This window comes from Melanotaenia boesemani, chromosome 20, assembly GCF_017639745.1.
Source record: "Melanotaenia boesemani isolate fMelBoe1 chromosome 20, fMelBoe1.pri, whole genome shotgun sequence".
Lineage (NCBI taxonomy): Eukaryota > Metazoa > Chordata > Actinopteri > Atheriniformes > Melanotaeniidae > Melanotaenia > Melanotaenia boesemani.
The window spans coordinates 12,946,935-12,963,977 of NC_055701.1; the positions used below are offsets into that span (position 1 = coordinate 12,946,935).

The following is a 17,043-nucleotide window of genomic DNA, read 5'->3' on the forward strand; positions in this document are numbered from 1 at the left end:
CCAATCAGCCTCCAAGCGCCCTGGTATCAAATTCTTCACCAGTGCAAATTGTTGTCATGGAGATCTGGAAAAAGCCGCCAAGGGGTTTCAATATTTTTCCTACGCTGCAGTTGGCAAACATCTAAATATAAATTATACAAATAAATACAATTTCAACGCGCTTCCATTGAAATATGAGTACACTCCGCTAAGAAAAAAAAAAGAAAAAAAACACATTTTCTCGTTTCATATTAGAGTGGTTAAAGTTGAGGTTTTAACACTGATACACGCCATGCCCTCCCCAAAAGTGATGTCAGTTGTAAGATTTGGTGAGGGTGGGGGGGATAAAAAGAGTGCATAACCATGGAAAGGGGCTTGAACGCTCAAGAATCTTGTCTTTCTGTTTGCCCCCTCAATCGAGCGACACAAAGGCTGAATTACTCATTCAAACCTCGCGGGACAAAGGCAAAGGAGCTGGATAGCACTCCTGCATTTGTAGTCAAACATTTAGAGACTTAAATCGAGTCGTCATGAAGGAGAAAGAGTCGGACAAAGCCCATAGAATTGCCATCAGCAAACATTTTCCTGTGTCATATTATGGGGTCTCCATGGCTCCCTCTGGCCCGCGGACAATAGCACAAGTTTGCACACTCGAATACTGTCACCCTGCCAACGGCAACAAGGGCCCAAAACAGGACAATCCCCAGAGAAAGCATGGGCTCCATGGGGAAGGTTGCAATAGAGGAGCAAAATGGGACTTGTGAAATGCTAATTGAGCTTCATCCCCTTATTGAAGTGGGAAAAGAGTACCTATCGTTCCACTGAAGCACAGCAGCAATGAAATGAGATGTGAAGGAGCTGTTTCTCTGGTAAGTAATACCTCATGCATGTCTTGCACCAGGAAAGATTTGCTTGGAGTATATACAGCCTCTGTCATGACTAAAGGCCATTTATTTCAAGCAAACTCAGGCTACATGATTGATTGACTCATTCAGTAAGTGAGGGGTTGTGTGGGGAGAGCCCTGCCTGTCTATATGTGTCCTGGCTGGGTCTATCTTTTTCAGGCGGTGCATCCCTCTTGTTATGGAGAGGCAATGGGACCCCATTGTCCCCATCTCCTCTTCCTCTCTTCACCTCTCTGTTCAGCTGAAAAGGCCAATTAACAATGGGACTCCCCTTACTCAGGCCCGTCACCCTACTCCTGAGCTTTTGAAGTAAAGAAGAATGAGGAAAAAGAAAGAGGAAGCATATGTGGCATCTATAAATGGAGGATGGTAGATGTGATATTTGTAAATCTGTATGTCTATATATATATATATAGAGAGAGAGAGAGAGAGAGAGAGAGAGAGAGAGAGAGCTAAATTAACACATTTATTCATTTCTATACTTTTTCATACTTTTTAATCCAGATCGGTGGTTCATAGAAATGAACTTGCACTGCCAAAATGACAGACTTACTGCTGCATTTAGATTAATTTGTTTAACAGCAGTGTTCATGCAAAACACCTCTGGACAAGGCTCCAAGCAGAAGTGTCTTTGGTCTTCACTCATATCCAGCGATGTTGCAAACCTCTCACTTATTCTTGTCATGTTTTCAGAAATATATTCAGAGGTTGGCTGGAGCTCTGATATAAGTAAAATCTGACAGTCTCCATACCTTGGCAGAACAGTTCATGAGAAATCCACTATTGGTATTTTCTTATAAGTGTGCTTTTTCCATCACCTTTATCACCTCTGTGTTCGATATAAGATAAGGTTGTTATGATCCCCAATAGGAAATTAAATGTTACAGCGGCACAACATACAAACCAAATACAGATATTGGAAAGACTGAAACAGCAAAGGAAAAATGTAGAAAGTCAAACTTTAAACAAAAGGTAAGTCTGTTTAGCAGTAATTCACAAAGAAAACTTGTTGTACAAACTCAACTGGAAATCCAAACTAAACATTTCAATATAAGTGAAAGGTTGGCCCTCTTATGCATTTAATGTCTACAAATACACATAACAAAAAGGATTTGGTTGATTCTTTTTTAATCAACTTGTAATCACCATAGAGGAAAAGCTATTTACAGATGAGAGCCAGGAAGCCTGTCACTTTAAATTAATGGCCTGTCAGAGATATTTTGAACTTGTTCTCACTCCCAACACAACACACACTGCTGCTCTGTCAAGAATACTTGATGTCAGATCTTAGAAGACTATATTTTAAGCATAATTTCCAGACTAATGAAAGGATGTATTTTAAGCCATGACATGATTTATCCCAGCCATAAAGCCTTTTACTTTTTGTATTAAAACACAGTTTATTGCACCTTAATGCAAACCAAACAGTATTTGAAGCTGAAATAGAAAAAACAAACAAGTGTGTGTAACTCACACAGGATGCAAACTGTGGCCTCCAAGAATGAACTATCTTAGATATGGAGAATGCCCCCCCAACACAAAATGTGTCCCTTATAAGTATTACTTATGAGTAAACTCGTGTGTTGCCAGACCTTTCCACTAGATGGCAGTATAATTCCACTGCGCTACAACCCAACAGCCAGATGTACATACAGGTCCAAAAATATTTACCAATACAAATAAAGAGAAGCACTGTTAAGAAAAAGGTAGTTGAGCTAATTTTAGCTTTACATCAATGTTCTGTAAATAACAACGGGATTTAAAGTCTATTTCTCCTTTGATGAAAATGGTATTAAAGGCTCTGAGATGCAGATTAAGTATCCTGGCAAGAATGATAACGCTGAAAGACCACAGTAATTATATTAAAAGGTTTTCTTATCAGAGTTTAAAAGGGCTGTGATGTATGCCGTGGCAGATCACTGCTTGTTGGAATGAGTTGAGGTAGCAGGAAGGAAATAGGAGGATGTAGAGCTTTCCTCTTGTCAGATAATCAATATTGGGACAGACTGTGGGAGAGGATGGACGAGTTAAAGCTGCTGGGCAGACTATGCCAAATGCAGGCTTGTGGTATCCTTCAAAAACTCTAAAAAAAATCTCCCCACTGGACTGTGCAGATGCAGTTTAACCACGGCTATGGATTTTCCACTCTAAAAGTCATCCACAGCTCTTTGTATGAGCTCATCCCATTACTGTCTATGAAGTGCTTTTTGATAGGCAAGACATGTCATAAATACTCAGCTGCAAAAAAAAAAAAAAAAAAAAAAGCTTCAGGGCTGGTTGCTGAATCCACTGATCTTAATCCAAAGTTGTTTGAATAGTCGGCTTAGATGTTATTTGTGTTATTTGGGATAAGCAGGCTGTGACACAATTGGCTCTAACTTCTGCTGTTTAAAGCACATGCACATAATCTTTGATGAAGAGGACAAGTCACATGGGTACAACAAATGTTTGCAGATAAATCAAACATGAATAAGCAATGAAACTGACCATCAGGCCAGCTGGACAGTCGGTTTGTCCATGGAGCAATTAAGCTTCACTGCAAAGCTTCCTGAGTTCAGGTATGAGCTCTTTTCGAGAGTTTCTTTTAGGAAGATATTTTCTCAATTTTCTCTGTCAGTTGCAGCAATTAAAGAGCTTGTAGTCTTTGAAGGAGGGTGAAATCATATAAAAATATTAAATCATATAAGGATAGCATCAGGTTTCTTGATTGATGTTGGGTTTACGAATATAGAAAGCAGCCGATTCTCACAAAAAACTGGAACTTGCAAAAAAGTTTGCTTTTTTTTTTTTTTTTTTTTTTGGTCAGCTTATCACTTAATTCATTTCTCAGCTCTAAAACTGTTATCAGTGAAATCAAGTATAGCTGGCAAATTCATCCTTAAATACAGACAGAATACCCTCCAAAAAATCTCTTCTCCATTAGCTCTGCCTGTTGTAAGAGACACCAGGATGAGCAGTGAAGCTTTATTTGCTCTGTCAATCAACCATTTGAATGTCACGTTGGCTCTCTAGTACCAGCATGACTGTGAGGTAATTTCATAACTGTGCCCAGTGAAGACCACCAACAACATTATGCAACTCTGCTCTTAAAAAACTACCCATTGTTGTCTCAGTCTTTGCACTCTACCCTACAGCATCACCTCTTACAAACTACAACCATTGTGCTATGATTTTAAAATACTCATCAAATGTTAGAACTGTCTGTGTTGTGGCGCATTAGCAGTAAATGCCAGTTTACATCAGGATTGTTTATCTCAGCCTACTTTGGGACACTGGAGCAGCAGAGAGAGTTTAAGCAGGCACGCAGCACATCAAACATGGGTATGGCAGGGCTTTCAGTTGGTAGGCGTCTTGCACTCTCTCCACTTGACTTTAATTCGGTCTACGCGTCATCCTTACGGACTCGCCTCCACGCTTTGTGGGCTATACTTTCTGCACCTCTGTGTGTGTGTGTGTATCTATCTATCTATATATATATATATACATATATATATATATATATATAAACATAAACAAAGCAAAACAAACAAAGCCTGTGCTGACATTACCGACGCCTTCATTACCACATGACCTCCTCAATGTGTTTTGGAGGAGGGGGGGACTTTCTGAGGAGCGGAGGGTGAATTTGTTTTGAGCACACGCTGTCAGGACGAGCTGATGTGAGCGCTGCATCAAGTGCGCGGCGGTGATGCTCCCGTATAAAACAGCCCGCTGTATTTTGGCACAGAGGGGGATGCATCACTTTAACCCACGGCTCTGCCCTCCGGACTCGCCCATACAGTATTCAGCCTAGATAAGTTGAGGGGATGTGTGATGCCATTGCGAGGAATCCTACCGCACGATATCCCTGAGGATCTCTCCCTGTTCGTTTTATTTTTTTTATTTCCTTCAACTTCGATGGCTTGAGTGGCCCATTTGCACTCATGCTTGCAGCCGAGGAGGGATGTAAGGTACGGGCCATCTATCGCCCTCACATTGAACGGTCGCTGTCTGAGTGCCAGAGAGAAAAAAAGAAACTACTTTCGAGATGTGAATTATCGAGATTTGCTACTCATTCCACCGGCTCGACTGTCTTATGCCATCGAGAACGGGATTTCAAGAGGAAAATGATTGTGGCATAAACTATTTCTGGAGACGCCTGTCACAGATAACGCCGCTGAACTGGATAGGGTGGATGGTTATTTCCCAAACAGTTCAAGCCTATGTATACTGCATTCATTTGTTGGAAACGCTGCCTAGTGTCTTCAAGAACAGCGCAAGAGGAATGCTGGTCCAAGATCTGATGCCATTTACTTTAAGTTTTTGGCCTTTTTTCTTCTGTCATTGCCTTCTCTCACTGTTTTTACTCTCATGCCAGGTAAGCATCACCTTGTCAATTCACGCAAGAGAGTAGGTTATACAAATGTAACTTAAGTTTAATTTACTGATGGACTGTGGATAAGAGCTGTGGAACAAATGGTAGTCTAGGTGTTTATAAGCAGTTGTTATACTTTTTTTCTTTTAATGAGTTTGCACCAGATGTTGGGGTTACCCCTCCAGGGCACACCTGTGTTTATAAGATACTGTTATTCATGCATTTGTTGTGAGTTCCCAGTAAAGCATGAGAAATACCGCTATGCACAAGCGCACACGTACTGTAGACACTCAGCTCTGTTGTAGTGGGAACATGGAGTAGCCAATTGTGTTTTTATGATAACAGCATTCCCACCAGGATCCCTGCAGCAGGCATATGTTAGTGATGAGTATTCTAACCTTTGCCCCATGCTGCTGCCTACAGATAGTGGTGAGCTGTTGTTCACACGCACACAGTGTTGCCAGGGTCCATGTGTAATGTGATCTGCTTGAGTTTCCAAATCCACCCACGCACACTCCTCAGGGCAGCCTGCTGCCCACTCTGCTGGTGGGTGGTTTCTTACAGGGAGCGGGCTGCAGCCATCGACGTGATACTATTCTGCATGTAGTACACAAAGCAGCAGCTCCAGTGACAGCAACACTGGAGCTGTGATGTGAAAAGAATGCTGAGAGGATATCCACAGAGCTCCTAACTAAGAGGCTGCTCAGTGTTCAAACATCACTGTTTGTGCTGCACAGTTGTTGTGCTGATGCTGATTCTGAGTAATGCAATGTCTCTTCTTCTCCCCTTATCCATAAGGGAGAGCTCCAGAGGTCATGCTCGCAGACTGTGGTGGAGAAAGTTAGTGAACAGTGCCAGTTGGCATGCCACTGCAAGAGATACCCTCCCCTCCCTCCACCACCGCCTCCACCACCACCACCACGGCTATTGGGCACCACAGGTAAGATCTCAAGCTCCCACCTCCTAAGTTTTACTCCTGTCTCCCTTCAAGTCAGCCTGTCTCACTGTCTGCTCTCACCCCACAGTTGGATCTCATTGCTAATCGTTTGTCAAGCACCTAGTGTGATGAAACCGTTTAAACGTGAGGCGTTTCCATAAATACACAGAGGGAAAATGGACCATCACCCCCCTGAGATTAGTGCCCATGCATGAGTGAAATTTTGTACATCTGTGCACGTAATAGGGCCAGGAGGATGTTGACAGCTGAACGCAGGGCAAATATCTGCCAGGTCTGACCTTGGGGAGTACCAAGCTCACTGTGAAATCCATGCCCCCTGCTGGGCTGCCATGCTTAGTGGTTCAGTGGTAGGGTTTCCCTTGGAGGACCCCTGGTCAGAACACAGATGAGTTAATTAAATTAGCTTATTATGATACAGATAAGGAGCTAATGAAACAGCCCACTAGTTCCAGCTTCGTTTTGAAGTTGAGCCAGCAGCATAAAGTGTATGTGTGTGTGTTAGTCCGTGTTTAATGTAAGATTGTACAGTATATCTGTGCTGATCCATTGCCTGTTGTAGCAGTCTCTCCTCCCCACGCTCCTCTTTCATTTCACTCTGAGATGGTAAATCCACTGACAGATAGGCAAACATATTTCACTAGCCTGCTTGCTGAAAGTTGATATGATTTGTATGTCGTCTCAAGCACTTTAATGAATAGTGCATTGAAATATGGGACAGGTGTTGCTGATGATGCAGTCAATCTGAGCTATTACCATGACTCTTTAGAATCACTCACTCTTGGCCCTTAACGTTATGAAGAGAGTGAAGTACTTAATCATCAAGCAGTGGGAGTGTTTTAATCAATCATTTCCAATGATTTTTTATTTTCTGTCTGGTCAATCTAGATGGATCTCTTTTTTCCCCTGACTCACCATGTGAGTTACCCAAGAATAAGGAGTTATAGACCTTTCTTTGATTGTTGTCAAGGTCACTGCATGAGTGCTGCCATGGCCACCTGACTGCAAAGAAAAGTGGGAGTTTGGATGCCCGATTGTGAATATAAGGGAAGCTCTGAACACAGCACTCAGAAGGTTTGAAGCTTTCGTGATGAATGTGATAAGCAGGCCAATTTTTATCCCTTTTCAGCTTTACACAGAACTGTTTGCAGAGGGTGCAGACACCATGAATAATTAATTTAAAGTTTGGCTTTTTTCACACATTTAATCTATAGAGGCGCATAATTATCTTGATATTCCCTCTGTTGCCTGAATTTCAGAGCACTTAAAGCTAAAATATTGCTTTAAGTGTAGTCTTTAAAAATGCATCTAGTATGCATGGCTAACATGAAAAACTAGGACAATGACTGAGACCATATCTGTCTGTAACAAATCCAAAATATTTGAGGAAAATTGTCTGTAAAGTAAGCGTCTGCATGCTAAAAATGGCATTTGAGGGTCTTTCAAAGGAGTGCGCTTTATCAAAATAAAGTAGATCCTTACCACTGACTGAATTAAATCCTACAGCCGTTGGCAAAATGCAGGATTAAAATGGAAGTTTGGTTGAAAAGAGCTTTTAAATTCACAGTGACTTATGACGCACCATGCTGTACCACAGAGAGCCGTGCCATCTTATTTGCTCTGTGGAAATGTGCTGTGCTGGAAAATAAGAAAGTTACTAAGAAGTATTTGTTGCTACAGCATATACCTCAACACTATTACTTTGTCATTGTATATATGGTGGACGGTATTTCCTAAGGTGCATGAAAATAGAATTAACCTGCAAATATAGATGTCCACATAACTAAATAGGTTCAGTGATGTTGGGAAAACATCAAATGCTGCAGAATGAGAGAAGTTTTTGCATTACAGACACGGAGTTGCTGATGCACATAATGTTATACAACATTCCTGGTGAGTGGTACTTCTACACAGATCTAATGTGGAAAGAGCAGGAGGTTCTTGCAACAGTAATTGGTGTGGACAAGAGTGCTGGTGTAAGGAAGGCTGACAGGACTTTAAATGATTCATGGTGTCGGGTTGGATATCTTTGAACGTTGAACCTAAGACCTACAGAACAGGCGAGGACACAACTACTTTTCAGCTCAGAGAGCAGGGAAGAAAATCACCTCCATGCTCCTCTGTTGTTGTGTTGTATAAGAGCTGAACACCAAGCAATGACTAAAGTAAAGTCAGTGCTGTGATTTTAGCACATTCATGCAGTTGTACAGGCTTTCTTTTTCATTTCTTAATGTTTATTAATTTTCTACACCGTTTTCCAATTCAGGGTGACGAGAAAGCTGGAGCCTTTCCCAGCATTTAGCAGGCGAGAGGCAGGGTACACCCTGGACAGGTCGCCAGTCCATCGCATATTACTTATTCTTTGAATGAATAAATGAATGAATGAATTTATTAATGAATGAATGAATGAATTGGCTAAATAATATTTATTATCTCTGTGTCTCCACCTCTCTCCTCCTGCCCCTTCATTTCTTCTTTTCCTCAGTGGCAGAGCCCATAGTGCCGTTTCTGAGGCCCTGGTGGATGGAGATGGACTTTATAGTACTTGGTACAGTGGGCTGTGCATCACTCGTCTTCCTCCTCTCAGCCATCATCATCTGCTACAAGGCTATCAAGAGGTTAGATGTCATTCCTCTAATTTTTGTCTTGTTCTTTGAATCTACCGCCAAAATAATTCACAGGAATGATACAGTTCTTTATATCTACCAGCTCCTAGACTTCTTGTTTAAGTAATGCAGAGGCCTAACACTGCATGCACAGTTATTAGTCAGATCACCTTTATTAAGATTAATGATCTTGTTGAGCTACAGTGCTCTCAACAAACCTGAAACCTGAATGTTTGCAGTAGAAAAGTGAGTTTTGTCTTTAACAGAAGAATATATGTTTGACAGATCATTAAGTTGCTTGTTTTTCTTTTTTAACAAGTGATACATTCAGGGTTTTTTGGGGCCTATAAAAATATTCAGGGACCTTTTACTAGTGATGAGCCTTTCATCCTCTCAGTCTGTCAGTTTCCTAATGAGTTTATGATAAAATAAAAATGCAATCTCCTAATGCAGTTCAAAGAGGTAAATAGTCCTCCTCTGATGTAATTATTTTAGAGAAGTGAGGAAGGATCTTTGGTCATCTTTGAGGAATTTGCTGGCTGGCCAAGCAATGGAGAACTTGTAGCTATGTGATGGAGCACTGTTTAGCATACACATCGAGTCAGGTTCCATAAAATGTCAACAAGTTTGAGAGTTAATTTTTTGTCAATCTTCAATCTAAAAGGGTCTAAGAACCAGCACCCCTCCTCCACAATGACTTCAGTTGGTGCCCTGTTTCCACCAGGGATCCCACACAAGATCATCCATCTGTTCTATCAAGAATCACTTTTATTTCTTTCCATTTATAAAACCTTAACAAAATCTGTTGTCTTGCATTTCTTTGCCAATTTTAACAGTTGAGCTTGTCTTTCTTATTTAAAGTATTTTTACTTTAACTTGCTTTTCCTAATTTGTAATTCTGGGATTTTAATGGCGTCTTTTAAAAGGAATTTGCTCCACCCAATCCCCCCCCCCCACCACCAAACACACACACACACACACATACTTTTTGCAATCGACTATTTACAGCAAAACAACATTGTGTCATTGACAGTCCAACAGCTGCCTCTCAAAAGTTTGTTGTATCTCGTAAATATTGCACATATCATCCACATATTGTTAAATCCAGCAAGCATTAAAGTTTGCATGGTTGGGACCTGGATATCTAAGAATAACTACCATCACCCTTTGCGTTCACACTAAAGTTGGGGGTTACATAATGAAATGGGTTGTAAAGGGCAGTAAGGAAGCCACACAACACTGAGTCATGCAGAAGAATCTTCTTCTTGCAACTGATTAGCCGAAGTGCATGATGACCAGACAATACAGCTCTGTTTTTAATTTACATAACTGTCTAAAGCCTCTGAGAACTGAGCTGGCTTTCTGGATGTGAGTTCAAAAGGCAGCAGAGGAATCCCAAGATGCAGCTTTTGCAGCGTTTCCTCCCATTTGGCTTATTAGAAAAGAAAAAAAAAGCTACGTGAGGTTTTAGCCTGCAGCACAACCAGACCCAATTCTCTTCGTGCCATTTGCGCAGCATGGTGTCAGACATGCACACTTTCATCCACATGCATATAAGAAGACATTTAACAAATGTTCGTTTGTGAGCTGGGGATACTTGTGTGCAACCATCCACAAATACTTTACATACATACGTACATCATCTTGACATATTTACACCCAACCATGCCAGAACAGCCAAGTGTGCTAGATTTGAAGCTATTCTATATTTTTTTTATGCATCTTAAAAAAAGATTTAGTGTCATACCTTGTTATATTTATAGAATTATATTAAGTCTGCACGCCAAATATGGCTTCCCTCAGCAGATCTCTATTTCTCCTTCCTTTAAACAACAAATAGGCAAAGTCAGGCAGTGGAAGTAATGGGTGGTTGGCTCAGGAATTCATTATGGCAATTCTCCAGCCCCCTGTGTAGCCAAGGGGCACCTTTTTTAATGCAGTGGTAAGAAAGTGTTGTTGCAATACATGCTCTAGCCCCAAACCCACGTTATTATTTATGAATTAATTTGCGCAGTCATTCAGTCGCAGGCCGCATCTTTTATACATGCAAGCAGGTCGCGTCCTCAAGCTCAGTGGGCTCTAGACTGCAGACTTTGTGCCACGCCAAGCTGCCCTCTGTTTTGAATTTAAAGACACGAGTCCAGCTGACCTCATGAGACATTCATTAGTCAATGGCCAATAGGAGAGCAGGATATAATGTGACTCCTTTAATATTTTGTCATGGATGCTCTAATTATCTGTCATTCCTGAGGAGAAGGAATAAAAAAAAAGACAGAAAAACACAGATGAAATGTTGTTCCCAAGCAAAGTAAAGGCTGTAATTGAGCATCTTAGTCAATAACAATGGGAAAAAGGGTTTGTCAGTGAGAAAAACACAGCCAGTTATATATAGCCCTTCCAGCTCCTCAGTGCTCCGGGCTTTCCCAATGAAAATCAGCTGGCCAAGGGCCAAAGCCTTAGCACCACAGACAGTAGAAGAGCCAGCTCTGCAGGTCCCAGCCCTCCTGGCCTTTTGTTATTTTTTATTATCTTTGTCTGCCAGTCATCTGTCAGAAGCAAAGGGACTGAAAAAAACATGTCCATACAATTCTATTCAGAGTCTACAGCACCTAGGGAGCCTGGTGTGTGCAAGCACAGAGAAGAGGATTCAGACACATGCTGTGTTTTAGTGTTGCTGTGCCTTCCAAAGCAAAAGACATGATGCTGCAGTCCAGGCAGTCAGCCATCCAAGAAGCCAAAACAAATAAAACTCAAACCAACTGATTAATGAAAGCTTTTGCCAATCACTTAGTGCTTTGGGAGGTTGGACCAAAGGCAGATAATACATCACAGCATGTCCTGTCTGAGTGTAAGACAGAAAACCCAAAATGCTCTAAAATGGTTTTAAATCCAGTGTTTACTGATGCATTATTAATCTCCTTTGTTTTATTTTCAAAAACTGCTAAATTAGCAATATCAAAGCTGGTGACAGATCTTAACAGCTGGTATACTTTTTAATACTTTTTCTTTAAACCATAGGTTGTTACGCTAATTTCCAGATGGCCGGTGTGATTGTAAACAGCTCAACACATGTCCCAATTTCACCATGATCCATTCCCCGAACTTCAAACAGGAAAGTGTGTGCTGTGATTGCACAGCTTTGAAATGAAATATTCATCTAACCTGTGAAGTGTTGTGTTGCCACCTGTCATGTGTCAACAGCATGGCATCTATTATTGAAGGCCTGGGTAGAGGTCGGTTTGAGGTCCCAGTGCTCTGCCCTGTGTGGTGGCCCGAAGTGACATGGTCAGTCTGAGCGGAGGTTACATCTTGGGTCAAATAAGCAAAACAGAAGCACCTTCAAATGTGCTGTTGATTAGTAGACTTTTCAAACATGACAAATGAAAGATCACCTAAACAGCTTTTCCCCCACTCCTGACTTTGTTATTACAGTAAATGCTTTGGTAAAATAATTAAGACAGAGGCTCTGCAGCAAATTATAACCAGAGGAGTACTTTGAAATCATCCTCCAAAGCTAATGCGCTAATTTTCTATTGTATATATTTAAAAAGAAAATAACAATCTGCACAAAAAGTTCATTACATGCAGCCTGGGAGATTTTAGCTGACAAATTGATTTAAAAACATGCTGCCATCTAGGTTTTTTTTTTTTTTTTTTTTTTTTTTTTTGCCAGAAACACAAAATTTTCATTGTTTCATAAATAAATAGAAAATGTCACTGGATCCATAGTGATGGGTTTCTGTTTTGTCTCTTTTTGTTCTAGTTGCTTCTTAAACTTTTGTCATGATACATATGTTCTAAAAGAAAGACATGATATTTTTCAGACTCCTTGAAGTTTTCTTAATTTTATTCTGTTTCATTTTCAGCTCATGTGTTTTTTCTTCATACTGTCCTACATGACACTTTTTTTTCCAGGACTTTTAGACGCAGTTCTGTATTTCTGCCAGCTTTGCACACATTTTATGTAGAAGCTTAAGGTCAAGCTCAGTTTGGATGGTTATCAGAATTTTCAGTTCCAGAGATGCTCCACTGGGTTCAGGTCCAGACTCTGGCTAAAGCACTGCAGGGCCTAAAGCTTTTTCTGCATCCATCCATCTACAGTATTCTCTCAGAAAGACTTCCCTTCAGGATAATGATGCCACCACCATGTTAAACTGAAGGTGGTTGCAAACTTCTGCTACATGCTGCTGCATGTTTGTAGAATGATAAAGAATAATGGTAGTAATAGTTATTTATTGCACAAAAAATGAGTCTGAAACGCCACAAAATGTTGTAAACTTGGTAGGGTCCAAAACTTTATTGGTAGAATCTGGGTCAGCTTGTCTTTGGGGAAATTTCTCCCACAGAAAGACATTGATCTGCTTCCATATCATGTATGATTTTAGTTGTACCTAGCAACAGCTAATTGTTCCCACTGGTGAAAATTAACTTTGAATGACTCATTGACAGATGGATATAAATATAAAACTTCTAACCCATTGTGTGAGCTGTTAGAACATTGCATGACTTTAAAAGGAAATCAACCCCATTGACTTTCTATTTTAAGCAGAAGAATTCCCAGGCTGGCTGTAAACAACACTGTCCCTCAGAGGAAAATTTGGTCTATCCCAAATCCCCCAGCTGCAGCTGCTTCAGTCCAGCACCACCATCCCCACAGCAGAATGTGTTTCCACCCTGAGGCTGGACAGTTCCTTTTCTAAGGCTTTCCCCTGGCCCCGCAGGGACACAGCAAGCAGCATCTGTCCTACATGGCCAGCATGTGTCTCTGGTGTGTTCAGCCATACAAACCCTCCCAGCTGACACTGGTCCTATAGTTATAGTCACACATCTAGTTTTTGTTTGTAGCATTGTATTAAACAGGAACATGAACTGTTTAGCATGAATTGCATGGCCTTCAACAACTGTTAACCACTATAAATGAATTGTAAATGAGTCAACATCCACATAATGTCTTGACTGTCTGACTGTCTTTTATTGGGGGAAACAGTAATTCATAATCGAAATCAAATAAGGTCTGGTAAACATGTTAGTTTTTAGTGTCATTTATGTGCTGTGATTTGTTGAGGTGAGGCTAAATCTGCTCAACAATTAGGATGATTAAATAGGGATTTTCTTTACCTCTGCCAAGGCTGAGGTCATGTGTTTAGCGGTGTTGGGTTTTTTTTGTCTGTCTGTCTGGCTGGCTGGCTGGCTGTCTGTCTATTAGCAACATAACTCAAAAAGGTATAAATGGATGGATTTTGATGAAATTTTCAGGAAAAATTATGAAATGGAACAAGGAATAAGTTATTAGATTTTGATCTGAATCACTGCCTGGATCCAGGATTTTTTAATAGGATTCTTTTACTATGGGGAGACAGGGATAATTTTGCCATTAGAGCTTATAACTCAAAAATAATGGCCACAATCATTGGCAAAAACAAATTACAATGGCTTGGCAGAGGTCTGTGTTCTCTGAGTGCTTCTATTTGGATTATGATTTAGGTGGCATGAAAAAATCTTTATGGAGCTTTATCAAAATACATGACACTCTACTACAACGTATGTATATTGTTAATATGCAAAAAAGATATATACATGCCTAATTAGCCTGAACATTTTCTCTAAGAGATACTGAAGCTGTAAGCCGGTTTCTGTGAAAAACAAAAAAACATTAACACTGCTTTTGTAATGATATTTTTGTATGTATGTTTCACATGTGTTGACTCAGCTTAAAGGTAAGTTTTGAGTCTCTAGACACAACAAACGGTATCTATGTAATATAATTTAAACAGAGAAATCTCATTTAAGTTGGGCAAAAACTGCTCTGATCTGGAAAAACTGCATTAAATGCATTGCACCTTTGAGAAGAAAAAATGATATGTCTTCAATTCTTAACAATAATCTAAAGCTAATAATTAAATGGCCTAGTATTTCCATTGGACTGCATTACGTCATATATGAGCTCATTTCACCCTGAGGACTCCCTTCCTGCACAATTTCCTCATTGCACGATGCCTGAGAAGGTCAAAAGATTTGTGCAAGACTGAACTGAGTGACTATTTGGTAAAGTTGTGCTGGCCAGGCTGGGCTTTCAAAGGAGAGGAGGGGTGAGAAGACACTAACTTAAGATGTCGCTCAAGGGCCCTCTGTGCTGGGGAGGTCAGTGTACAGTGTTGAGTGGGACAGTGACTTTACTAACTGTATTCAGATCTGTCTGTGAGTTACATAAGCCCATGCAGAGGAGAGCAGCCGAGGGGGTCGGTGCAGAGGCTACAGTACAGTGGACAAATATAATAACCACAAAGGCATTAAGGAGTGCATGAAAAAGGCTGCATTGAATTATATTACTTTTCGCAGGCCAGTAGGAGTGAGGGACTCATTGGTTGCAGCTTTATTTTGCAGCAAAACTTACAGAAAGGAGTCTTGCAGTGCAACCAGTGTTAAGAAGGAATTTCACAGGAGGTTATGTATTGATGCTCTTCCCAAGTTGTTTTGACAGCCTAACATACGCCTTACGTAGGGAGAAGATTGCATCTGCAAGCCCAAGTACGTAATTGCCTTATCCCCTGTGTTGTGATCTATCTTTTCCTCCTGTCTCCTTGCAAAATTGACCTTTAAACATTTGGCTTATTAGGAAGGATAGCTTAGACCAGCACATCCAACCAGAGCAGCTGGAGAAATCAAATCAGCTTGAAGGTTAACAGACTAGAAACTTTGCTTAATGCCATGGCCTGCAGCGGAGAGCGAAAGTAACGATGGAAATCTCTTGTCTTGGAATTCTTTCTCATGTTGTAAAAATGTTTATTTACAGGAAACCATTGAGAAAAGAGGAGAATGGAACGAGTCGCGGGGAGTATGCCATGAGCATCCGAAACAAGAAGACCATGGGTACAAACAACACTGTGGTATAAACTGTCTCCTGGTTTGCACAGAAAGTGACTCACCTTTAAATCTCACCTTATCCTGAGTAAAAGTACTTTTCACCCAGAATGCAACAGGGTTTAACCTGAGGTTTTGAAATAGGTAAACTTTTCCTCTTTGCTTGGCATGTTGCTCGGACTGAAGACACCATTTAACTCAAGAAGAAAGAAGAAAGGCAAAAAGACATCAAAGCAGAGAGGATTGAGAGACTGATTCACAATACCCCCCTTCCCCTCATGGTGTCAAAAGTGGCACAGCAGGCTGAACAGTATGCTCTTAGTAACAGCAAGTGTTGCTGACAGGCTGGTTGGCTGCTGGCTGGAGAGGGACTGTCTGCCAGTCTGCCGCAGATCCAGACCTCATGCACTGTTGACATCTGCTATGGAACAACAGACAATACAGCAGCCCCGCAGTCCCGTGGGTGGCCAGATGGGACAGCTCATTACACGCAACAAATAACATGCATGCAGTTTTTACAGAGAATGCAACATTTTTTTATAATCCAGTCCTCACACTGTCTATCTTTTGTTCTCCATTTTTGAGACAGATGCTCTGTGAGAGGCATGATGTGGCTCTGACATGTGGATTCATCTGACTATGCAATTTAAAGAAATCCATATTTAACATAAAGATGAGCAGAAACATTGGCATGGGACATTCTGGTTATTTTACCATGCCAAAACAATAGACGAATAAATAAATAAAAAGAAAATACAAAAGACTTAAGCGCCGTGTAATATAATTAAGACATTCATGTATTTATTTCCTCTATTTATTTACTTATCTATCTTTGAATTTATTTTTCTACTTAAAAACCTATCCTGTAAGTTACTCACATCTTTACAAATCTTGAACATCTTGATGAATTCATCTTATTTCTTGATAGCTCTGTTTTCTAAGTGAATAATTTATAAACTATGTAATTCATTTGTGACGCTCCGATGCTTTAAGCCTGCTGTCAGTTTGTTGAGACACTGATGCAGAAAACCCGCTTGCTCTGCAAAGAGTTTTGCCATCAGTTGTTCTGTCTCTGAGTGTTTGATATATTTCTCTGTTTCCCTGAGACTTGGGCTTAAAAGGTCAGGGGTATCTATGATGTGCGATGTGAATGTGTGTTTTCCAAACATCACCTACTTTTGATTTGTTAACTCAATGCAAGTACCTCTGCTATCACAACTCATCTTGTTAGCTCTTGTATATCCAGTCTTGGGGTCAGCTAGATGCCTTCATCCATGTTTTGTCTGGATTTGACAATCTTCAATTTTCTACCTGTCAAGAAGGGCTTAGCCCATTGCTATAGAAACAGGGGACATGAGCCCAGGGCTGACCTTGTGACTGGTG

At 40.7% G+C, this 17,043-nt stretch overlaps 1 protein-coding gene across 2 annotated transcripts; it reads left to right on the forward strand.

The window, feature by feature from the left end:
* Positions 1-4,442: 4,442 nt before the first annotated feature.
* On the forward strand, positions 4,443-16,828 carry LOC121631288 (proline-rich membrane anchor 1-like). 2 transcript variants are annotated; one of them, XM_041972098.1, is made up of 4 exons: positions 4,443-5,241; positions 6,037-6,178; positions 8,679-8,811; positions 9,464-9,543. In XM_041972098.1, the coding sequence occupies exons 1-4, from the start codon at positions 4,960-4,962 to the stop codon at positions 9,468-9,470; spliced, it is 564 nt and encodes a 187-aa protein (XP_041828032.1). In that variant the 5' UTR covers positions 4,443-4,959; the 3' UTR covers positions 9,471-9,543. The 2 variants fall into 2 exon arrangements, with proteins under 2 accessions (XP_041828032.1, XP_041828031.1); XM_041972097.1 differs by lacking the exon at positions 9,464-9,543 and adding an exon at positions 15,593-16,828 and having other exon boundaries at positions 4,447-5,241.
* Positions 16,829-17,043: the final 215 nt, after the last annotated feature.